At 54.7% G+C, this 18996-nt stretch overlaps 1 protein-coding gene across 6 annotated transcripts in view; it reads right to left on the bottom strand.

Moving 5' to 3' along the window:
• TAFA5 (TAFA chemokine like family member 5) overlaps nucleotides 1–18996 on the bottom strand; it is a 264344-nt gene that overhangs the window by 88967 nt on the left and 156381 nt on the right. Inside the window, exon 3 of one of the 6 annotated variants that reach the window (XM_033233541.1) lies at nucleotides 18245–18374. The exons of the other annotated variants lie outside the window; for them this stretch is intronic. Coding sequence (XP_033089432.1) covers nucleotides 18331–18374 — 44 coding nt within the window. The 3' untranslated portion in view covers nucleotides 18245–18330. Of the gene's footprint in view, nucleotides 1–18244; nucleotides 18375–18996 lie in introns of those variants that run through there. 6 annotated transcript variants of the gene reach the window in all.

Consider the following 18996-nt stretch of genomic DNA (forward strand, 5'->3'; position numbering starts at 1 on the left):
TCCAACCACTCAGCACTATCAGGGTGAGGGAGGTTGAGACAGTCAGCCAGCCTCCACCTCCTGGGCTCCGAATGGAATGCTCCCCACAGCCCCCGCAGCAGACGTGCAGTGCCTGTGTCTCCCAGCAGGCAGGAGGGAGGCCTGCTAACGTCACCGTCCCCGTGATCTGGGGCATGTGAAACTCAATCCAACAAGGGGTTTCAGGGCAGTGGAACTAGCCAGTGTGACGCTGTCATGGGGATTCCTGGCACTGCATATTTGCCAAAGCCCATGACGTGTGCCACACCAAGAGGAAAAGGCAGTGTACACTGTGGACGTTGGTTGGTCATGGGCAGTCAGTATCGTCTGGTCACGGGTCTCAGTATTGCCTGGTCACTGGTCTCAGTATTTCCTGGCCATAGGCCTCAGTATTGCCTGGTCACGGGCCTCAGTATTGCCTGGTCATTGGCTTCAGTATTGCCTGGTCACGGGTCTCAGTATTGCCTGGTCATGGGCCTCAGTATTGCCTGGTCACGGGCCTCAGTACTGCCTGGTCACGGGCCTCAGTACTGCCTGGTCACGGGCCTCAGTATTGCCTGGTCACGGGCCTCAGTACTTGCTGATCATTGGTCTCAGTACTGGCTGGTCACGGGCCTCAGTACTGCCTGGTCACGGGCCTCAGTACTGCCTGGTCATGGGTCTCAGTACTGCCTGGTCATGGGCCTCAGTATTGGCTGGTCATTGGTCTCAGTATTGCCTGGTCACGGGCCTCAGTATTACCTGGTTATGGGCCTCAGTATTGGCTGGTCACGGGCCTCAGTATTACCTGGTCACGGGCCTCAGTACTGGCTGGTCACAGGCCTCAGTATTGCCTGGTCACGGGCCTCAGTATTGGCTGGTCATTGGTCTCAGTACTGGCTGGTCACGGGCCTCAGTACTGGCTGGTCACGGGCTTCAGTATTGCCTGGTCATTGGTCTCAGTATTGCCTGGTCACAGGCCTCAGTGTTGCCCGGTCACGGGCCTCAGTACTAGCTGGTCACGGGCCTCAGTATTGCCTGGTCACGGGCCTCAGTATTGCCTGGTCACAGGCCTCAGTACTGGCTGGTCACAGGCCTCAGCATTGGCTGGTCACAGGTCTCAGTACTGCCTGGTCACAGGCCTCAGTACTGGCTGGTCACGGCCCTCAGAATTACCTGGTCACGGGCCTCAGTATTGGCTCATCAATTGTAACCAGTGGACCTCGCCAATGAGAGAGTCCAGTAATGGTGCCCCGTGGTGGGAGGGAGCTGTGGACACCCTCTGCTTCCTGCTCTTTCTGTAAACCTAAACTTTCTCTAAGAAACAACAAAGTGTATGAACTGAAGAAGTAACAGACAAAACACACCCATGGCCATCAGACACTAGAGAACAAGCCCCATGGCCCATTCCTTGGCGGGGATAAAAGCTGGCATTTCCCCTCTGAGCGCGGAGAGGGGAAGACGTGGCCCCAGAACTCTTCCCGGCTGTGGTCATATTTGAACATCCCCAAACATCTGTAGGGTCAGCTCAGCAGCAGTCACAGCTCAGCTCCCTTCTGGGGACCCAGAGCACACAGTGGCCTCTGCAATGCTGAGCACCACACCAGGCCCCTTTTCTGCCAGTCAGGCCATTAGAAAGACCACCAGGCCAGGGACCTCTCCAAGTCCCCACCCTTCTGGAGCCAGGCCAGGCCCCTTGTTCCCGTGGGAGGGGTAGGAGGCCAGGGCTAGGCTGGATGCAGAGTGGGGGCGATGGGGGCAGGTGGGGAGCAGCTATCACATCCCCACTGCAGATCCCACCCTGAGATGTTCACGCAAGCGGCCCAGGGAAAAGGAAAACAGAGGGGCCCTGGTTCGTTAGCGTTCTCGGGAGGGTGCCTGCCGCCAGATAGGAATCTGTGTGTGATCTCAGCTCTGGCTTTCAGCTGATGAGACATAAAAGATGATTAGCTAATTACATATAATAAAATCAGGGATGAGACCCAGTCTTCCATTCTGTCTCTAAAGCGTTTCAGAACTTTACATAAAACCATTACGAGTGAAAGGCTAGAACTTTTCAATAAATGATGTTGGATCTGTCGGGTATCCATGTGCAGAGAAAAAAAATGAGCCTTGAGATCCATCTGATACCACATGGAACATTAATCAGAAATGGCTGGTAGACCTAACTGTGTGATGTAAGGCCGGAAAGCTAGCACAAGAACGCAAGAGAAAGTCTCACGGCCTTGGGGTAAGATCATGTTTCCCACACAGAACACAAAACACACGCCCTGTAAGGGAAAAGATGAATCAATTCGACTTACCTAAAATTAAGAATTTCTGCTCATCAAGATGTACCATTAAGCAAATGAAAAACCAGCCACAGAATAAACACAGGCTTGAATGGAGCACACAGGAAGGGCTCCTGCAAATTATTTAACAAAAGCACCAGCAACTCAATAAACATGGATGGAAGACGCAAATGAACACTTCACAAAAAGCAGCTACTGGGCCACTCCAGACGGTTGTAGAGTCACACCCTGGATCTTGATGCAGCATTAAAAACCAAGTCCACAAAACACCAGAGGCTCAGCAGAATGGCTGAAATTAAATACACTGACCATCGCCGGCGCTGGCAGGACCACGGCGCACACAGAACATGCACGGACTGCTGATGGCACGTGACACGGTGCAATCGCTTTGCGAAATGCTCTGCAGCACCTACCGTGGCTAGGTCACAGCCCTGCCGCTCCAAAGCAAATGCTGGAGATAAGTCAGTGGACACAGCCACCCAGAGATGTGCACCAAGTCTGTTCACAGCAGCGTCACGCAGAATGACTCAAAATTCAAAAGAGCCTGCGTGTCTACTGTCCTTGGCACAGACAGATAGATGGCGGTACAGGGACATTTTACACGGCAATGAGAGTATCCGATTGTCACCACACATGACAGCCTGGGCGGCTCTCACAGACATAATGAGGGAAAGGATTCAAGTCCAAAAATGATGCCTACTCCCTGCTTCCGTTGATGGGAGGTTCTGAAACAGGCAAACCTGCAGTGACAGAAGTTATAGGGCTCTGGTGAGCCAATGACGGGGGTGAGATCGGGCCAGGCCAGAGGCCTCAAGGTTTGCACTTACAATTTCCAATTTGTCTGTATAGATGTGTCAATGAAATATTTTTTTTTAAAGTTACATTTTAAAAAGAATAGTCACCTATTTTGGACTTCTAAGTCCAATGTAAGATCAAACAATCTCTTCAGAATATGTCTACAGGCATATTTTGTAAACCAATAGAATTGTACAGATGTAGTTTTATAAGGATCATCAAAGATGGCCTGATGATGAGGGAAGATCATTTCATGAGACATGACTGCATTTACTGAGTCAAGGTCTGGGGGACTCTCCTCACATCATTCAGGCATCAGAGGCAACATTCCAAGGAGATGCAGCAGCCCCCCATTATTCACAAGTGACACTCCCCCAGACCCCCAGTGGCTGACTGGAACGGCAGAGAGTACCAAACCCAGCCGCCATCAATCAAAACCCATTTCTGTTCGTGTATTCCATCCACAAACTGAATGACTTTTCCATCTTAACTAAGCACTCTTTATGCACCATGGCCATAACTTTTGCAGTCTGAGGTGCAACAGCAAAGCCAGCATGAGTGTCTTTTTCCTTCATGGATAGATTTGTTTTTACTGTAGATCTTAGCAACCTCAGCATATGATTTTTTTTTCTTTCCTGATGAAGTTGAGGATTCTCATCTTCTCACTTAAAGGAAGCACTTTACCACTTCTTTCTGGCATATCTGAATTGCCAGCATCACCACTGCTCTTGCACTTTAGGGTCATTATTGAGTAAAATAAGGGTGCCTTGAACACAAGTATTATGATGCCATGACAGTTAGTCTGATAACCAAGACGGCTACTTAGTAACTAACAGGCAGGTGATTTGGACAGCGTGGATATGCTGGGAAAAGGGAGGGTTCTCAGACCGGATGGGATAAAGTGGAATGGTGTAAAATTTTTGTCACGCTACTCAGAATGACGTGCAATTTAAAACTTACAAATTACCTATTTCTGGAAATTTATATTTAATATTTTTGGACTACCTTTGATCATGGGTAAATGGAACCACAGAAAGTAATGCTGTGTGTTTACCTCCGAACAAGTCTGCCTGCAATTTTGGTTTGCTGCCACCAGGTGGTGATAGTGATCGAGTTGGCTGGGTAAAATCAAGCTTGCAAAGGCCCTAAATTACTGTGTGCTGGCTGCTGCACTTTGCCCTTTGTCTACAGTTGCATCTCCCCTCATCACCAACAGGAAGGTGACTGGTCCAAGGTAACGGGCAGAGAGGCACAGGACCTACAAAGATGCAGGCCACTTAACCCCAATGTGGCCCCTCAGCCCACTCTAGTGCCCCCAACTGCAGGATCTGGCTTGACCTTCAGAAGCAGCACCCTGCGGACACTTCTGTAACTCAGAATAGAAATATCCTTCCCTTCCCAATGATACATGAAACCTTTGTTAAGTCACCTGGCTCTAAAATGAGCCAGACACTTAAAAATGACAAAAAGTTAAAGCCAAACCAAACCACAGCTAAGGCACACACAGGGGCCCAGCACCCTGCTCATCCAGCCGCCCTGTGTCCTGGAGCGTCCCAAGCATCCCCACGTCCCTCCTGCAGCTCCCGTTCCCATCAGTCAGGCTCTGCTCCTGTGGGAGGCATGAGCTGCCAGATCTGCTGGGCGGTCTGAATAATTAAAGGAGACCTTTATTCACCTCTCGGGCTCCCTGCGTGGGAGGTCTGCTTCGCTCCACAGGCAGCCTCATGGGGAGGGCAAGGATGGGGAGAGGCCACCATTGCAGCCACGACAGCAGGCAGGTCAGGATGGTCCCTCTGTGGGCTAGTGGGTGGCCATCACCTAGGGCCCTGTGTCCTCAGCTGCCACTTCAGTTCCCCTGGTGACCTCAACACTCCCACACCCATGCAGGCTTGCCAGTCTGACCTGCTCCCAGCCTGTGTCTCTCACTCCGTGCCTGCTGGACACCTGCTCGGGTGGGCTCGCACCAACTAGGGGGCAGAACAGATGCTCCGTGTGTGCCTGGGGCCTCCTGGGGTGGACACAAAGCATCGCTGCACATACACCCAGGCCTGGGTTCCGCTCTGCCCTCCACACAGTCTCACAGCGCTACTGGAGCCCCGCCGCCTGGACCCCTGAATCACTCCCATCACCCACTTCCCCACACGGCCACGGTCACTGTCACTTTCTGCCCAGCCTGACCTCTGCAGACTCCTCTTGCTGTCCTGAACTTACGGTCCAGAGAGCAGCGGAGAGATTTTTGCAGAAGGCCATCGGAGTGGTCCGTCACCTTCCTGGCACCCCCAAGGCTCCCAGCAGGTTTGAATCTGCCATGTCCTCTGACCTGCAGAGCCTCTGCCCAGGGACCAGCCCTGACTCCCTGCACCACGCCAACCTCTAAGCCTTGTACTCCCACCACGTTCTTGCGAGCTCCTCCTGCTGTCCCCACAGGCACCAGGCACATCCTCACCACCCAGGCCAAGCCCCAGCCCCACATCCACCTGGAGCTGGCTGCCAGGTATTCACAAGGCTGGATTTGCAGGTATCAGCCACAACACCAGCTCCCCAAAGTAGGCCCCCATCTCCCCTATGGATGTCTCTGCAGGCTCCCAGGACCCCTGATTCATTTCTGCAGACTTGTGTTTTCGTCTTTTATTGGCCTTTTCCAACCCACTGTGTCTCCAGAGCCCAGAGGCTCCCAGAGCATTACCCAGAAGGATTTGCAGGGAGGAGGACGCTGTCCAGGAGGGTGGGGGAATGAGTCCCTGGCGGCTCCTCCAAATCTGGCACCCACTGCCACACACTGCCCCTCTCAGTTCCCCGCTGCACTGCCCCACAGGGCGGGACCAGGCCTGGACACCGATCAGTGTCCAGCAGGCTCTGAACCCAGGGAGATGAGCGGAATGTCTGACTGCTGACCAGAAACACACCATGAGGTGCCTTTGGAAGGACACAGATGAACCCTCGGGGCACCGGCTGGCCACGCATGGTCAGGACGAAAGAGCGCCCAGTTTCACCTCATCAGGGTGAGTTCTGCGGCCGGGGTTCGAGGCCTGCACGCCATTCAGCCTGGCCTTCTTCTGTAAACTAGGGAAGGGAACTAGGAGAGAGGGCTGGGGCAAGGTTCCAGCAGGCAAGAGGTGCCCAAGGAGGCTCAGGGCCATGGGTGGGATGTGGGGAATATCCCTCTCCACGCTCCGGTGGGACACTGTGCCTGGTGGCCGCAGACCCCGACCGTAGGACCAGCAGTACAGCAGCAAACCCAATCGCAGTGTGGACTGCGCAGAGGCCCAGACGGTTCGAACACACCCCGTACAACAGTTTGGACACGCCCCGTATGTGCTCTCAGGGTTTGCTCAGCAAATCTTTCTTCCCACAAAGGTCACCTGCGGCCTGAAGAGCCCACACTGTCCTGGGCTCCACGGCAGTGCAGCTGGAATGAATGAGCTCTGACTGTGTTCACCGTGCCTGCTCCTGCGTCAGATTTTCTCCGAAGAGACAGGCCCCCACCCCCCATGCTGAGATTCCAGCAGCCGGCCTTGGGTTTCCGAGACCGTAAGAGCAGCTGTGTGCACTGGTCCGGGTGCTCCCAGGGCCAGGAGCTCTGAGAGTGTCTGCTCCCTTCACCCCCAAAACCCACCCGGAAGGTGAGCAGCCTCCTCACTTCCGCTGACAGAAGAGAGACCCCGGCCCGGGAGAGGGCCAAGCACTGTGTGGTTGCACAGCTGGTAAGGTACAGAGCCAGGGTGGGGCCCAGCGGGCAACCCCAGCACACCCTCTGCAGCTCCGGCCATCTGCCTCCACGAGGTGCTAAGATGAATGCGCCTGGGACATGCAGCTGTTCTCCTGAAAACATGACCATCAGCTCTAACGCCATAGCATTCTGCGGCTAAGGGGGCTGCTGGGCATTTTATTGGCTGGAAAGTATTGTCTCTAGGGGAAAATTCAGTGTAAAGCGTTTTTAAGTTCATTCCTTACAACCTGTCCAAGATTTCTAGAAGGGTCTGGACCTCCTGATGGCAACATAGCTTCATAAAAAATGAAATAAAGAAAAACATTCCACCACAAGCATACCCAAGAGGTGATCAAGCCCCACTTCTGCTCCAAAGAGTCCGAGCTGCTTCCAGCCCCGTCAGGAAACAGCGACTTCCTTACCGGGCACTGGGAGATGGGACAGGGAGGGCACAGAGTGTCTGAAGACAGTGAGTTTAGAGGACTTGTAACACGGGAGCCTGGGTTTTTTGGGGGGGGGACAGCTCTTGAGAGAATGCCCAATCCCTTAGAAAGGTGAACTGGAGTCTGGGAGCCTGAAGATGACTTGGCACCCAGACGGGCCCCGAACATGGCCCAGAGCCGTCCCCGCCCCACACCTGGATCAGGGGAAGAACGGGGAGGCAGCCCCACTCACCCGCCATGTCACATGATCAAAGCATCTCCAAGATCAAAATAAAATTGTTTCTTCCAAAATTTCCCTGGCTTTGATTTGTTTTTCATCATGTTATTTAATTCAGTTTGAAACCTCAAATCACATCAAAGACAGCATGAGGATTGTATGTTCATCAAAGCAGACCCTGCGCTAAGGAAGGTGGAGGGCGCGGGCTGCGGGGCTGCTGGTCCTCGGTGCCTGTGCACAGCCAAACCCCACCACAAAGGCCAGGGATGGAGGCCTCCCCAGCACCGGGCCCTGCAGCCACCCCCAGCATGACTCAGAGAGGACAGCAGCTGAGTCCCTCATCGAACCAGGACAGGGCGAGAAGAACAAGTGGGTGACAATGGGGAGAAAAGCAGAACATGGGCAAAGAATGCCCCACCCCAGCTTGGCCACCGCCTCCTCCAGGAAGGGCTCCCTGACTTGGAGCCTCCTCTGCCCACACCCACCGTCCAGCCCAGCTGCTGTGGTGGTGCCTGAGCCTCTCTGCACCACTGAATCGGGGCTCCCCTGAGGAGAATGTGACCATGAGGTCCAGCCTCCCTGCCTCCTGTCTTGGACTCAGCCTCATGGCTGGCCTGTGGACGGTGGGCTGGGCTGTGAATGTCTCTCTCCCTTCACAGGATGGTCCCCGTAGACCTCCTGGCTCCACGGCCAGACCATGGTGGCTGAAGCAAAATTCTCCACTTGCTCAAAGCCCAGCGAGCAAACAAGGCTGTGGCTATGATTCTGCATCCCTTTGTGGGTGGACGAGGGCTCAGAGCGAGGCAGGGTCTCTGCCTGTGTCCCCCTCTGCAGCCAACAGGCCAGGAAGAATACTGGATCCTCCACCACGAGGTCCAGAAGGCGCTGTGCCCTCAGCAGGGCTCTCAGAGACTTGCCGAGGACTCTGCTGCTCAGAGACTGTCAAGGTCCCTGCGTGTGCCGCCCGGTAATCGCACCTGCTCCTGACAATGACAGGCACAGGCGTCACCTCCTCTAGGAAGCCCTCTTTGGACGCTGCAGTCTGAGGCCGTGGTTCCTTCCTCTAGGCTCTTGTCACTGCTCCCTCCACACCCCTCAGCACAGGGCACTGTCCGTTTGAACCCTTATTCCATGGCTGCCCAGGAGCCCAAGAGGTGGCCACAGGCCTGGTCCTTTCTCTCTCTGACATCGACACCCTAGGTCTGGGCCAGCAGGGGCATTTCCAGGAGAAAACAGAGACTTTCTATGCAGCACTGAAGCCCTAGTGCCTCCACTTTCCAGCTGTGGGCTTGGGGCCAGCTCCACCCTTTGTGGGGCTCAGTTTCCCTGCTTTTTTTTTTTTTTTTTCTGAGACAGTCTCGCTCTGTCGCCCAGGCTGGAGCGCTGTGGCCGGATCTCAGCTCACTGCAAGCTCCGCCTCCTGGGTTCACGCCATTCTCCTGCCTCAGCCTCCCAAGTAGCTGGGACTACAGGCGCCCACCACATTGCCCGGCTAATTTTTTTTTTTTTTTTCGTATTTTTTAGCAGAGACGGGGTTTCACCGTGTTAGCCAGGATGGTCTCGATCTCCTGACCTCGTGATCCGCCCGTCTCCCAAAGTACTGGGATTACAGGCTTGAGCCACCACGCCCGGCTGTTTCCCTGCTTTTAACAGGAGGTCACAGCAGTACTTCCCTGGATGGGTGTTTGTACAATGAATGGGCTGATCCATCTAACCCTTCCGGAAGGAGCTGGGACAGGCCAGCCCTGAACCTGCCGGCCGCATCAACTGTCCCGGTGCTCCGTCACTCACCCAAGACTCAGCGTGGCTTTCAGGATGCTGAAAAATCACCTATATTTAAACTCCACCCAGAGAGGCAGGGAGTTGTGGAACTGAGCGCCCACGGGCTGTGCACATCCATCCAGCTTGTCCAGTTGCCATGGACAAGCAACGCTGCAGGCTCGGGACAAGGGACCTGCCTCCGTCCACCTCAGAAGAGCCCCAGAATCTCCAGATGGGCCATAACAGGAACGCAGCAGTCATGGGATCTCGCTGCCTCCCACCGCCCCGCCCTCAGGAGTGTTTGTGGGGCTGAGTTTCAGAGGTGGAAGCGGATGGGAGCAGCTCAAGGTCCTCTGGCATCAGACAGACCCCATGCACCCTTCCTTGAAATGTCACGAGTGTCCCTGCTAATGGCCGCAATCAGGGCCCGTGCCAGCACCACATGCTGGGACCCCTCAGCTCTTGGCTTCCTGGAGAGAATTTCCTCAAAGATTTTTCAAAGATATTTCTTCTTGCAGATGCTGATTATTCTCAGATGCTGATTAACATGTGTAAGACGAGGGAAGTGGCATTATTAGCAGGGTGTAGTGGACACTTCAAACACTATCAAGAACCTGGAAGGCATCACTCAGATTCATGAGCAATGGCATCCCCCATCCTTCCCTCTCTGCCCCCAGCTCAGGCCTGCTGGTTCGCTGGCTTTGTTCACCATCGGGTCTCCCTGAAAACTTGCTCCAACCAGGCATTTGGAGGTATCAAGACCCACTGACAACATTCACAGAGCGCCTTTACATAGGCCACAGGCTCTGTGCAGAGATGCAGGCATGGATGGCACCGTCCCCATCATGGTGGTGCTGCAGGAGAGACACATGCCTCAGGGATGAGGGGCCGCACAGAGACCCACACACAGTGACATCTACGTCTGTATCCACAGATCTGTAGTTTTCTTGTGATGTCTGATACTTTGCTATTAGGGCAATACCAACCTCACAGAGTGAGTTAAGAAGTGGCCCCTGGCCGGGCGCGGTGGCTCACGCCTGTAATCCCAGCACCTTGGGAAGCCGAGGCGGGCGGATCACGAGGCCAGGAGATCGAGACCATCCTGGTTAACAGGGTGAAACCCTGTCTCTACTAAACATACAAAAAACTAGCCGGGCGCAGTGGCAGCGCCTGTAGTCCCAGCTACTCGGGAGGCTGAGGCAGGAGAATGACGTGAACCCAGGAGGTGGAGGTTGCAGTGAGCCGAGATCGCGCCACTGCACTACGGCCAGGGCGACAGAGTGAGACTCCGTCTCAAAAAAAAAAAAAAAAAAAACGTGGTCCCTATTCTTCGATGTTTTGGAAGAGCTTGAGAAGATCCGGTGTTAATTTTTCTTTAAATGTTTGGACCAATTCACCAATGAAGCTTGGTCCTGGGTTTTTCTTGTCGGGAAGTTTTGATTACTCGTTCCTTGTTTTTACTTAACACAGGTCTATTCAAACTTTTTGTTTCCTCTAGAGTTAGTTCTGGAAGTTTGTGTCTTTCTAGGAATGCTTTCATTTCATCTAAACTATTTAAGCTGTTGGCATACAATTGTTCATAGCATTCCTTTAACCTTTTTATTTCCATAGGGTGGGCACTAATGTCCCATTTATTTATGATGTGGTAATTTAAGCCTTCCTTCACTTTCCTTCTTCTCTGTCCCTCTCCACTCCCTCATATCAGCCTCGCTAGAGATTTGTCAATTTCATTTATCTTTGAAAGAACTAACCTGATAGGTGGGCAGTAGCTCACACCTGTAATCCCAGAACTTTGGGACGCCAAGGCAGGCAGATCACTTGAGGCTATGAGTTTGAGACCAGACTTGCCAACACAGTGAAACCCCATCTCTACTAAAAATAGAGAAACGAAAAACAAATAGCTGGACGTGGCAGTGCAAGCCTGTAATCCCAGCTACTTGGGAGGCTGACGCAGGAGAATCGCTTGAACCTGGGAGGGTGGAGGTTTCAGACAGCTGAGATCACACCACTGCACTCTAGCCTGAATGACAGTGTGAGACTCCATCTCAAAAAAAAAAAACAAAAAAGAACTTTTGGTTTAGATGATTTTCATTATTTTTCTATTTTTACGTCATCTATTCCCATTTTAATCTTTATTACTGTCTTTCTTCCACTTGATTTAGGTATCATTTACTCTTCTTTTCTTAGTGTGTTCACATGAATACTTTCAGCTTCAGTATAATTTATCTACAGGTCAGTTTATATAATTTCGTTTTTAATAATGGGATTATTATAAGTCAACTCACACATTTCCTGAAAATTTAACCCATGGTTCTCACAATCTGGTGCAAGCCAGTTCCAGTATACCACAAGGGTGGTTCTAGCAGACTCCAGAGATCAAGTAACACCCTGACAAAGAATCAGAGTTGGCCGGGCGCAGTGGCTCACACCTGTAATCCCAGCGCTTTGGGAGACCGAGGCGGGTGGATCAGGAGGTCAGGAGTTCAAGACCAGCCTGGCCAACATGATAAAACCCCGTCTCTTATTAAAATTAAAAAAAAAAAAAATTAGCTGGGTGTGGTGGTGGGTACCTGTAATCCCAGCTACTGGGGAGGCTGAGGCAGAGAAGTGCTTGAACCAAGGAGGCAGAGCTTGCAGTAAGCTGAGATCACACCACTGCACTCCAGCCTGGGTAACAGAGCGAGACTTGGTCTCAGAAAAAAAAAAAAAAGAAAGAAACAGTGTTTGGCTTCAGGAAGCCAGACAGGACTGTGCCTTCAGCCACACTGTTCCTCCTCTGCTTCTCTGCCCACAGCTCAGAGAGCTCAGGGGACCTGCTTAAGGCCACAGCTGTGTTAAGAACATACACATATTTCTAAATTGCTATGGTCTAAAAGTGTTCCCTAAGTTCGCGTGTTGGAAACTTAACCCCTAATGCAGCAGTGCTGGGAGATGGGCACTTTGACTGATGTTCAGGTCATGAAGGCTCCACTGTCCTGGAGAGATAATGCTGTAAAACGACCTGACTGCAGGAGCTTGGCCCCCTTCTGCCCTTCCACCTTCCACCACGTGAGGACACAGCGTTCTGCCTCTCTGGAGAATGCAGCCCTCACCACACAACTGAACACGCTGGTGCCTTGATTTTAGACTTCACAGCCCCCAGAACAGTGTAAAATAAATCTCTTTTCTTTATAAATTACCCAGTCTCATCACCACAAAATGGACCAAGACAGAAATATCCAAGTACTTACATTCACTTTTCTAATGACTGAAGCACACAAAAGCTTTTCCCGCAGAAGAGTGAGGGCTGCGGTTCACTCTGCATCCTGCCAGTCCCTTCAGACACGGTTTGTTCCAGGAGCAGTCTGACCTGGGGGGTCTGGGCAGGGCTGGATGTGGAGTGGACCCCCACACATGCCTGCTGCTGAAGGCCCCGGGGCATCCTGAGTGACAACCATGCCCAGTACACAATGACAGATGGGTGTGGCCTCCCCTTTAAACACAGTGCCCAGTTCCTCCAGGAAGCCTTCCTGGATTACCACACTGCTGCATCCAGCTACTACCAGATCTGCCACATTGTGCCTGACTCAGTGCTGGGCCCACAGACCCCACGGGCCTAGGCTGCCCCACCATGGCCCCTCCTCCCAGCCCTCAGTGCTCCTGAAATGGCTGTGGGGATAAGGAGGTGCTCCCTGCTTGTTTGCCCCTGCTCTCCCCGTATCTGTCCCAGCTCCCATCAGGGGCCTTCTGCCTGGGAGGCTGCAGAGTGGGTGCTGGATCAAGGTCAAATTCACACAGGAGCTCCTCCCAGCCCTCCTCTTCCTTTTCCTCCATGCCAGACAGTTATTAGTCATTTGAGTCATTGGGCTCAAAAATGACAGAATTCAAAAAAATATTAAAACCCCATCCAAGTTTGTTGGGAGGGATCAGGATGGGAAAGTCAGTGCCGGGAAGCCTGTACTTGGCCGAGGGACCCAGCAGGGACGATGGATGGGACGTGCCTGGGCGGCACAGCCTGGGGTCCCACTGCCCAGGACCCTGCATCTCTCCGTCCCTGAATCACATGGAGTGGGGGCCTCGTGGAGCAGACACGGGCTGTCTCCATCCTCATGGGAAGGAGTGACGGTGGGTTCAGGGCAGGGGCGTGAGTGGAGAAGGCAGGCTCCTTCCAAACCCTGGAGGCCCATGGACGATGCATCCCACATGCAGTGGGACTTCCACGGGCAGATTTCAAGAGCTCGAGGGCGCCAGGACACCAGCGCCCAGCCCCAGGGGAGGGCATTGGTCTCCTCCTCCCCTTGGTTCCCCGGTTGGCAGTGCAGGGGCCCTGTGTCCACAGCCCTGGGACAGAGCCTCCCTTGTGAAAGGGAGAGAGCAGAGCAAGGAGACCACCCCCTTCCCTCCAGAGCCGCCACACCCTGACGTGACTGGACACGGAGCGGCTCAGGCACCCGTGTTTTCTCAGCCACCTCCTGGTGTGCTCCCACCCTGAGAGTCCCCACAGCACCTCAAAAATCGGCAATTTATCTACCAACCCTGGCTGCCATCTGGCGACACTCACGTAGTACTCGTGAATGCTGGGGTCGCCTCTCCTTCACCCCGAGCTGTGCTCCCTGGAGCTGAGAGTTGCGGTGCTTCACAGTGGGGGACACTCAAGGGAGTCCATGTTCTGAGCAGCAGAAGACCCTGGCTCCACCCATCTCATCTCTCTACAGAGGCGTCAGAGAACCATGCAGCTACTGTGTGGTTTTCCAACAATTAAACGCACCAAGATCTGGAAGGAACTGCTGGGGAACTTGCTGGAGCGGGACTAGCTTGCTTCCTTCTGGTAAAACCGGACTCTGATGAAGCCAACGGCCTGGCCTTTAGTATAGTTGCCGTTGTACCCTCAGACCACAGCCATGGGTTGGGCCGGGCAGTCAGCTCCTCCCTGAAAGAACTCTACGAGAGTGGCCCTGGCCAGGGCCTGGGATGGCCAAGGCACTGTGAGTTGTGGCTCCAGCAGCAGACACACCTGCCCATCTGCTGGGCCTGATGCGGCTGCATCCTCTGGACTGAAGCAATTGACATCCACGTCCTAGGGAACCGGGGTCAGGGTCTCTTCCCACCATCATCCTCACAAATCAATCGTGCTCAGAACTGAGGGGCGTGGTGCCCGCATCCCAGGGCATCTCCAATCCCATCTGGATCCAGGCAGAATGGAACGGAGGGGTGTGCTGGGGAAGGATGTGTCGCCAACAGCCCCCAGGCGCCTCTCCGCTTGCCAAGCGTTTATCACACGCCACCCTCTCCCAGCAGCGGTTCCATAACAAAAAGGCCGCGGGTGGCAGCAGTCTGCGCAGAGATGTATGTGTCCTGACAGCGCCACCACGGACACGTCATGCAGTGGCTGGCAGTGCCTGCCAAGCAGAGGGCCACACCGGCACCCACAGCTTCTGTGCCACCAAGCATGGACCCCAAGCCACGAAGGGGCCAGGGTGACCAGGACCCAAAACCTGGGTGAGGACGCAGCTGCAGACCCAGTCGTCCGTGGCCTCAGGAAGCCTCCAGTGATGCTGGGCTCTCCCTGAGACCCCAGAAGGAAGCCGACATGTCCCTGCCCCTAAGCAGTGGTGAGGGCACATCCTGAGGCAGGCAGGTACCCAGCTGGTCTCCATCATGTACTAGAAGGTACCTGGACCATGAGTCCTGTTCTCAGTAAGGTTGTTAGGGGAGCAGGTGCCCAGGAAACCGCCCGGAGCAAAGCCGGGTGCTCCACGTGGGGGTCTGGGCCCCTCTGAAAACCAGCTTCATTATCCTTCCTCAGATCAGGGCCTCAGTGATTTGGTGAGGGCCCAGACCCCCTCCTGGACGGCGGTGGGCGGCCAGTGCGGGTCGCCAGGCTGCCGAGGGTGGTCAGGGCTCAACGCAGGAAGGGCTGCCCATGGACAGCCAACTGCTAGCAGGCGGCCTCCCGTGAGCTCCATGGTCAAACGGATGACCCCATGTTGTGTGAACAAGTGTGGGGAACCAGGGCCCTCCTTATCCCAACCACCACTTGCCGAGGGGATGAACGGGGCAGGCAGGGCCAGCCACAGCCTCTACAGCTGCCACCCTGGGGCTGACCCCTGGCCAGGCTGAGCACTGACTGGTAGGGGCAGCCTGACTCGGCCACAGACACCGCATCTTAGGAACCTTGGCGCAATCCCAGCATCTTGTGTACAACAGAGCAGGTGATTCACGTCTCTCCTGGTGGAGAATCTCCCTCACCCCAGTCCCAGCCACAACATGCCTTCAGCTGGCCCTGGGGGCCCCGCCAGCGCGTCAAGGTGGAGACAATGTGCTGTGCCCGGCCTCTCGGAACTGAAAGGCTTTTCCCTCCTGCACTCCTGTAATTAAACCCCACGTTTCTAGGGCATCATGAACTATGAGACGTAATGACGGTCAACAGCGGGGGAAAGGCAAGAGAAGAAGTGGCTTCCCTGCCATCCTGGCTCCTGCAGTCACTGCCGGGGCCCACAGCCCAGGGTCCCGTGGCTCTGCCATCAGTGTGGTATCCATCCTCACAGCACAGACAGGGACCGTCTCCAGACTCCTGCAGGTGGCCGGGGCACCCTCCATCCTCCCGCACCGACCTGCTGCTGGGGGATGAGGACAGGGCTGTGGACGTGCAGTGGAAGGTGACACTGACCATGGATCCCCCTCGCGGTGCCCTTCCTCACACCTGGACTCTAAACCACATGTGAAGCACAGATGTCAAACACCACAGGCTCAGCGTCCACCTGACTACGGCTGTGCGTCTACTGCCACCCACCCACACTGCCTGAGAGTGGGCAGGGCCTCTACTGTCCCATACCTGCCTCAAACTCCCAGCCACGGAGAAGCAAAGACTCCGGCCACCACACCTCTGCCCAGAACCCAGCAGTGCCCACCTGCCTGTTTCCGTCTCTTTTCCCAGCCCAGGACACAGGTGGCTTGCAAGGCCTCATGCCTAGAGAATGTAAGGCTCCGCTCAGCCCCCACCTCCAGGCCTTCCGACCCTGCCCCTTCCTAGGCACAGCCTCCCCAGACCTATCAGTCAGCCCAGAATGTCCCGCTCCTCCCAGTGGCCACTGCGGCCCTGACATTGGGTCTGTGCAGTGCCATGACTGCACCTTACCACTCCCTCAAAAGCTCCCAGGGAAAACCGCCCCCGCCCAGGCCTGAGACTTGAGGCTCCCACCCTTCACCCCTCTGGCTCGGCTCTGGGGCAGTCCCACCCACAAACCACCACCCTCTGCTCCTCCCACTACTGGGCTGCAGTCTTTGATTTCCTGGGAAAGGAGTTTCAGGAGAACTTGACTTGCAGGAGACAGCACCTCCATTCATAAAGGAAGACCTTGCTTCAGCGAGGAGGGCTGGCCAGGTACAGCCACCTGCTGCACGCCTGGCAAGGGCTGGGTGAGCGCTGGACTTGGGGACAGGGTCTCAGTCCTCAGTGCAGTGCTGTGATGTCTGCGGGACCCGGCACGGGTGTGATGACAGAAAAGGGAACCTGGCGCAGCTGCATAAACAGCTAGAAAGGAGCAGAAGCAGGGCCTGCCCAGCCTGCCAGGGCATCACCCACCCGGGTGCCTGCCTCAGAGGGCAGCCCTGGGGGAGGGGAGGCTTGGTGGCTGATATTTGTGTTTAAGGATGGAAAGCGCCACAGTGCTGATACTGTGTGTAAGGATGGAAAGCACTGCAGTGCCGATACTATGTGTAAGGTTAGAAAGCACCGCAGTGCGTGGCTGGTTTGTGTTTGAATCTTTCACTGATGGTTCCGTAAGTTGGATCTTGCATGCAGGTGCACAGACTCACAGCCCTGCCCCGTACAGGCAGGAACATGGTTCACCCAGAAATGCTTTAGCTCAGAGACAAGGCCGGGGAGGCTGGAGGCTATAATTCCTCTCTAACCATTGGCCCCCTCTTTTCATAAACAGAAGCATTTCTGGTGAGCTCCTCTTCATCCCTCAATACCCTATTCAAATGCCTCCTCATGGATGCATCCTTGCTGAGGTCACGGCAGGAAGAAGTGATGACACTCTGGGGCCGCAGTCTGAATTCCCGCACCTGCAGCACTGCATGGCTCTCTGTATTAGGTGTTGTGAGCTGACTTCCCCGTTCACCTCCCTTGCTGCCATGGGTATACACCTCCCTTCAACAGATGAGTAAGTGAGCAAATGTATGAATAATGAAGCAGCCAACGAATGAACAAGTGAGCACAGTCAGGCTTCCTCCGGCATTCCGGGTGCCTGTGGTCACAGAACACAGTAGGGGCAGCAATATTTCAACCCTACTCACATTCAATTCCAACCCGGCCCAACACAGCACAAGTTTTCTCTTTAGCAAACACAATTCACACGCGAGGAAACTTATTATGCACACAGAGCAAGAAAATAGAAAAGCAAAAATTAAATTAGATGGCGGCCTGGAAAATGCCCACTGTGCAAAAAGAAGCAAGCTAACTAATTTGTTTGGCCCCCCTTGAAAATGGTACGGTTTTAATTTGGGTCTCTGGGACCCGGCTCCTGAGGCACAGGAGGCTCCTGGTGAGAGGGAAGTGAACGCGGTTTCAGATGAGCACACCCACATTCAATTAGTAATCAATTCTGACCCCAACTCTCCCCACAGGCGGGTGGAAGTCACGAGAAGAAAGGACAGCCTGGCTGTGAACTCCTTGGCAGTGCAGAGCACCCCTCTCCTTCCCAGTCTTGGGAAGCACCAGTGTTCCCGAGAAGACGCCCTGGCCACCACGTGTTCCAGTGGTTCCAGATACGGGCAGCCCGGAGGGCAGTGGCTGTGGGAGAAGCAGTCCCTTTCCCTGGAAAGAAGGCCGCCACATCTCTGCCCCAGCTTGCCCTGGGATCCAGCTCTGTAGAACCGAGGCCTGAGAGCCACAGAGCGGCCCTGAGGCCCTGCGTACCTGCTATTTAATCACATGCCTTCCACAGATGCAAATTGATAGATGTTTTTAATAAGGACAAAAACAAGGCTCCAGCGGCCCGCTCCTCCCGCCCCGGGTCCTCAAAATGCACCAGAAGTCTCTGATGGCTCCCCTCTCCTCCAGCCCACTCCAGCAAGCTCAGCCTCTCGCCCCACAATCCCCCTCACAAGTGCCAAAGAGCTTCCCAGAAACCGTCAGGGCCGGTGGCACGAGGGCCAGTGGCACAGGGCTGCAGGGTCTAGGGAAGACAGACAGGTGGCTCAGCCGGAAGGTCACCTGGCCCATGAGTTCTTCCCGGGCATCCCACCTGAGCAGTGCATGCAACCCCCAGGTGCACAGTGCATCTGCGGGGAGGAGGGTGCATGGGCTGAAGCCTGGGCAGAGTGTGCTCCCTTCAGCCAAGAGCCCGCAGCCCCTCCCCTCCTTCCCTTCCTGTAAAGGCCACAGGGGTTAGGGGTCCAGGCAGTGGGCCCTGGGGCAGACTCACTGCCTGGCCTGTTCCTGCACAGTCTTAGGACACGCTCATCAATGAGACATCCGGAGGGAGCTCAGTGATTCCGTCAACCCTCATCCTCCTGACCATACCCTGACTCTGCTGAGAACTCCAAGGGGGGTCTGTCTGGCTTTAGGGGATCAAGGGCTTGTCCTATTAGAACACCTTTCTCCCAGTCATACTGGCATTCTTTTTTTTTTTTTCTGAGACTCGCTCTGTCACCCAGGCTGGAGTGCAGTGGCGTGATCTCGGCTCACTGCAACCTCCGCCTCCCGGGTTCAAGCAATTCTTTGCCTCAGCCTGCCAAGTAGCTGGGATTACAGGTGCACGCCACCACGCCCAGCTAATTTTGTACTTTTAGTAGAGA

This window comes from Trachypithecus francoisi, unplaced genomic scaffold, assembly GCF_009764315.1.
Source record: "Trachypithecus francoisi isolate TF-2019V2 unplaced genomic scaffold, Tfra_2.0 Lachesis_group14, whole genome shotgun sequence".
NCBI classification, from domain to species: domain Eukaryota; kingdom Metazoa; phylum Chordata; class Mammalia; order Primates; family Cercopithecidae; genus Trachypithecus; species Trachypithecus francoisi.